Source organism: Papaver somniferum, unplaced genomic scaffold (assembly GCF_003573695.1).
Source record: "Papaver somniferum cultivar HN1 unplaced genomic scaffold, ASM357369v1 unplaced-scaffold_99, whole genome shotgun sequence".
Lineage (NCBI taxonomy): Eukaryota > Viridiplantae > Streptophyta > Magnoliopsida > Ranunculales > Papaveraceae > Papaver > Papaver somniferum.
The window spans coordinates 5680114-5686128 of record NW_020653081.1 but is presented as its reverse complement, the minus strand read 5'-3'; the positions used below and the strand labels follow the sequence as shown (position 1 = coordinate 5686128).

General features: G+C 37.0%; 1 protein-coding gene across 5 annotated transcripts; it reads right to left on the bottom strand.

Annotated features, from left to right (window-relative positions):
• Nucleotides 1–1039: 1039 nt before the first annotated feature.
• Nucleotides 1040–5161, bottom strand: LOC113346432 (F-box protein SKP2A-like). Of its 5 annotated transcripts, none has more exons than XM_026589967.1 (5): nt 5010–5161; nt 4632–4876; nt 2859–3207; nt 2640–2781; nt 1040–1775 (listed from the first exon to the last, which is right to left on the bottom strand). In XM_026589967.1, exons 2-5 carry the CDS (start codon nt 4862–4864, stop codon nt 1345–1347), a joined length of 1155 nt encoding a protein of 384 aa, XP_026445752.1. In that variant the 5' UTR covers nt 4865–4876; nt 5010–5161; the 3' UTR covers nt 1040–1344. The 5 variants fall into 5 exon arrangements, with proteins under 5 accessions (XP_026445752.1, XP_026445753.1, XP_026445755.1 ...); XM_026589968.1 differs by having other exon boundaries at nt 4970–5134; XM_026589970.1 differs by lacking the exons at nt 4632–4876; nt 5010–5161 and adding an exon at nt 4153–4184.
• Nucleotides 5162–6015: the final 854 nt, after the last annotated feature.

The following is a 6015-nucleotide window of genomic DNA, read 5'->3' as shown; positions in this document are numbered from 1 at the left end:
GGACTGCAAAAGTATTGTGGATTTCGTTAACAAGAAATGTAAAGATATCTCTTGGGAAGCTGAAAACACAATGAAAAAGGTTGGAGCGACCTTGGATACTCTTCCACAAGCCAAGGTGAGATTTATACATAAAATATAATTCAACGACGGATAATTTAGCTAAGGAAGCTAGAATCAAGAGTCTCCAATATTTATCTTTACACATTAGAGAAAAAAAATTAGTAAATCAGATATCTTATCTAGTTCTTTTGAAAAAATTCATGTCGTAAACCTTTTGTACCATATTACTTGATTTATAATATTCCATATTTACATAAAAAAAACAGAAGTTAATATGTTATGAATAAAGAAATAAATAAACATAAAGTACAGTATTTTCATCAAAAAAACAGAAGTTAATATGTTATGAATAAAGAAATAAATAAACACAAAGTAGAGTGAAGTAGTGAACTTCTTATTAATGTGTGTAAAACAAAAAGACGGAGCCTCTATTTATACGCCAGGTGGAAACCCTAGAATTAGACACAGGACATCGTAGAAAATAATGTTTAGGTTTATGAAAATCCTAACCTTTTTTTCAAAAAAAAAGAAAAGAAGAAAAAGAAAAGAAATCACTGAGAAGGTGAATCAGGTAGAAACGTGGGCTTTAGTTTTGGCATACAGGACCCAACGGAAAGGCAATGGCCAAAAGACTTTCCTCCTTCGATTCGTCACCTGACCCGCTACTTCACCTTGGTATATTTCAAGGATGATCGAAAAAATAAAGGAAAGAATACAACAGGTGATCCAATACAAATACAAAGAAGGAAATCAGAGATGGCATGGCCAATCATGCAATAGATAAAAGACAAACAGGAAATTTATCGATCAAAATTTGGGACCAGACAATCACATCTTTTGTTAGTCAAATTATTTTCCCTCCCATCTTTTGTTACTCATGAAATTTGTAACTTAATCAAAAAAAAAATAGGTAGCCACTGCATTGGCTCATATACCCCAAAGAGGAGTGAAGTTGACTACAACTAGGCTAGAGATTAAGAACTGAATAAATGCAGAATATTTTCATCATGATTTAAGCTGACAGCACTGTTACATCAGAACAAATATAAGAAACAAACATTGTTCGACTCAGAGGCTTATTTATGACACATCTAAGAGTTGATTATGTTTTGACACAACATGACAACAGTGTTCATGTCTTGATACACCAATAAAAGTGCTTAAATAGTTCGTTCAAATAAAGAAGAGCAATATACACACCACACCTTGTTTGGGAGCACCACCCCTGCAATATATTCTTCTGTTACTCCTGCTTTCATTTCATGTTTCTTTTGTAACTGGAACCTAGTGAGCATGAGAATGAGAAGTAAGATTGCTGGTAGCAACACGAGGCGCTTGGAGAGCACATAAACAGTGAACAGATGTTAGGTTAAGACAGCCACTGATAATGAGGGAATGCCGCCCAGCGCAGGTATGGAGAGAAGGGAACGAGTCACAAACAGCCTGAACAGCCGGAGGAGTGAGAGCAGTACACTGGCTGATGTTTAGCTTTTCCAACCCCTCTTCGTCATTTTTGTACCTGCTTTGACCACTGTTACTACTGGTACTGCTGCTTTTGACAGACTCCCACAAATCATTATCATGCTTCACGGTGCTGCTCTTAGATCGGCTGTTGGCTAGAGAATACATTGCCTTGTCCGTAATGTTCTGGCAGTAGTATAACCCAAGAGATCTCAAATGAATGCACTTACTCGCCAAAGCAATCACACTCTCATCTGGAAAGGTGGAAGAAGGTTACATATACGAAGAAAAGCCACAACTCAGATGGTTGAGAATCAAAGGTTAATTTTTTTAATCTAGCCTGACAAGTACTAAATATTGGCTGTTCTGGGAACAAGATTGACATTTCTTAAGGCAATACACTATTAACACCTTTCAATCTACAGAGACACAAAAACAAAAACAAACGGATCCTTTCAGTTTATGACCGGAGCACAAATATAGAAAAGTTTGTGCCTCACTGAAGATACTAGAATATGACAACTTTTCAACAACATCTATACTCTTATGGTAAGAAAACCAAAACATGCACAACTTAAATCAGTGAAGTACTACTAAGAACCTGAAGCCAAGATAATTTTCTGTTAGGAAAGAAAAGATGGTAATAGAGTCTACATGGAGAAAAACAACAGTTCTAGTTTCAATTCAGATATGAATTTAAAGAGCTCTCAAACTACATTCTTTTAATCCCTATGGACTCAAAACTTTAGCATCAACAACATGAAGGCACCCAAATATCAACCATGAGGACCAAAAGAATTAATTGGTCTTTAGTATTAAGTATAATAAACTAAATAGCTACATGCATATAGGTCAAAAATAATTTGTTTCGATATTCACAAAGCAATTGCTTCAATCCAGTAACTTGCTGATTGAAGAATAGACACGCAGTGACATACCTGTATATATGGGAAAAGATGTCAAATATTCACCATAAATAAAATACTAAAACTACAAGAATGTTGCTAACAAGAAGTCAATGAGGACATTTTGTTGAATTAACAAGCTCCTTTTTCTTCAACATTACTTTCTCATTTTTCCAAGATGGATATACAAATAATGATCGGCAGAGATTCTACCTGTTATAAGGACGCAGCCACACAAGTCCAACGACCTAAGATCCGGGCATCCAAATGCTAAACTCGTCACTCCTGCATCAGTAACACTGTCGCACCATCCAAGGTTCAAATACTGCATTTGGCTGCAATTGTATGCAATAGCCTGCAGATGGAACAGACAAAAGTTAAACAGAAACACCTAATCTTTAATAAGACTTATATCTCGCAATTCTTTCTTACCTGCAGGGCTCTGTCAGATGCAGCTTTCACACACCCACAGAGGTTCAGGCTTTTCAAGTTCTTGCAGAAACTAGTCAGATACGCAAGAGCCGCGTCACCAAAGGTCGGACAACCACTGATGTTAAGCTTAGTCAGTAGAGGACAGCCATGGGCTACTGCATACAGGGAGCTATCAGTAAGCTTGAGGCTTTTGCTAAGATCCAAGTCTGTAAGATCATGACACCAGCTCGCGATAGCCTCAATGGAGTTATCCTCAAGTTGAGGTGTATTTTGGCGCAAGGATAGAGTCTGTAACTTTGTGAACTTGGGCGCTAGTGACAGCAAAAGGTTGTTCATGTTATTTTTGCACCTGCAAACGAGGTCATGTCAGTCAACTTGCAATCTCCCACATTGGTTTACTTAAGATTTCAGCTGCTGCAAGAGTAAATTAATAAGAGTTTCGAGATAATCATGGAGGTAATCATATGCTACAAATTCAAAAACCCACAATAATAGGGCCCCTCCTTAAGTTAGAATCAAGCTGCTGCTGCTTAAATTCAGAGCTTTTGAAGGCCACAACATAAGCGACAACTCATATAAAGACATGTAAGTCGACACTACTAAACAACCCATTGTGATTTGAATCACGGGAACACACTCTGAGCTCTCCAAAATCAACAAACCCTACCAATCAAGTATACTCTGGTCTACCAATCAAGGAGCCCCAGAAATTGAATTGCTCAAGCCTAGAGGATCAAACAACTCAGTAGCTTGTAAGAGATACAATGGTAACCCATCCTTGGACCGCGTGTCAAATTTAACAAAATCAGCAACCTCACAGATGTAGCTAGCTGTTATATAAGTATTTAGTTGTGTTTTTGTGTTTATAGGAAAGATGAAACAAAAAACACAACACATAAGACAATCAGACTCAAACATATTTGATTCTTAAGAAGAAAAATATAATCTCAAAAAGGAGCTCCAGCATGCTTCTATTAATTCAACAACTAGAACTCTATAACTGACCACTATTTAGTCTCATTAGATGAATGAAGTCATGACTTGCACCACTGTCAGGTAGTACGTACTTGTAAAGTTTCTTTCTTCCTTTCTATAACATACATATCTACTGACCACTGAGAAACAATAAAACTAAAAATTCAACATTTACCATCTGCACAACAAAAGAAAAAACAATAGAGAAATCATAAGAACAACTATGACAACAGTGATTACAAATGCAGATGGTGCCCAAAAATATATCAAGCCATTTTGCGGGAATAACACAACAGAAAGAAGATCAAACGCAGCATACACAGAGCCAAACCACATGGAGAGGACAAAAAGCTAATTCAGACAGAACAACTCTTATGGGGCACATATCACAAAGCTGAATCACATGGAACAAACACAAAGCAAAAACAAGCTAATATGGGTCTGTGACCAAACAACTCACAATGTGAAATTGAGTGGTCCTTACCTAAATTGCCTAACACGTAGAAGAAAGAAAAAAGAAATAAAACTCCTGTGAACAAATGATGCAAAATACCAGTATATCTATCACGGAAACAGAAAACAGCTTAAGATGCATTCTACACCCAAACTAATCAGCCTAAAGCATGATTCCACATGTAAATAACCTTGAGGCAATCAAATTAACCACACCAATAGTAATCGGACAGTAAGAAACAAGAGCGAATTATGCGCAATCAGAATGCATTTTCCATTATCCAGAAACAACTAAAGTCAGCAAAAATAAAATAAAAAAATAAAACAGAAAATCAAGATTATTACCATGAGATATTGAGACTCACAAGACCCAAGCATACAGCATCTCTCCAACCAGTACACACTCCTGAAGCTACAATAACCGTACGATCATCCACAAGCGAAAGAATCCTCAATAGAAGCTCCATTGGAAGATCCTTCCAATTATTCGTCATCATCTTTCCACCACCTCCTACTCCAACCATCACAAGCTTTTGAAAACACATATCCAAATCCTGAGCTACTACTCCTTCAACCATTTTTCCTACTTTCTACAATCAAAACCAAGAAAAAAGAGACATAAATACAAAATTACAAGAAAATATCTATTCCCACACGAAAGCTCTTAATCATCAAATTAGTACCTCTAATACACGCAAAATCAGAATTAATCCAAGAAATTACCTAATCGTCAGAGACGAAACAGAAACAGAAGAAATATTCTTATTTCTAGGGTTTTCCTTGGAGTCTTTTTTTTCGTTTACTTCGATGATTTGGATGGAGCGCTCTGAAAATTTCTCATTTCATTTCTGAAGAAGACCAAATAAAGAGATAGTGACCTGCGGAAAGAGTAGAGAAGAGAAAGAGTGACAGCTGCGGTGCCACGTGTGAGTCGTTTAAAGACAAAACGTCCGGCTTTGCATTGAAGTGGGACCCACTCTTATTTTTCGGGAGAAAACAAAGACACCCTTACTCTTATCTTAAGACAACCAAAGAGGAGAAGATGGTAGATTACGTTGTCGAAAATCGAAGCCGCTTTTATATCAGGGCTGAATTGGGGGCCCTCAGATAGTAAGTGGGGATCCCTAGCTACAGGATAAAAAAAAGGTCATGAAATAGTAATTGGGAGTTATCTCTTAACCCATTCTTTTAGAAATGGCTAAACTACCCTTGAATTATTAGTGTTAATTGAATCTTGATTAGTTGTTAATTAATTTGGTAGATTAAAATCAGATTTAGGGATAAAAATTTGATAAAAGAAAAATTGTGTTTTTGTGTTGTGGAGAAGAAGAAGTTGAGTTTTGGGGGAAAACTTAGGGTTATTTGAAATGAGTGATTCTAGTGGAGGAAATGATGTTGGTGAAGCTTCAAACAACAACAATGATTGCGTTGATGGCAAGATTGTCTCAACTAATCATATGGATTGGATGTTTGATGAGGAGATGTTGATAGAGGAAGCTATGAACAATGGTGCAAATGAAGATCTCATTGCTCAAAATGAAGGAACCAACACTCAAAATGAGGAACCCCAAGCTCTAAACAATCAGGTAAACTTCCTATACTCTTCAAATCGCATGAATGGTGCTCCAGGTGGTCGATTCATGGTCCCTATGCAACAGCTCAGTGTCAGGGTCGTTAGGTCGTGAGTACAATTAACTAACGACCATGTAGAGCCGTCAATGAATTGGCA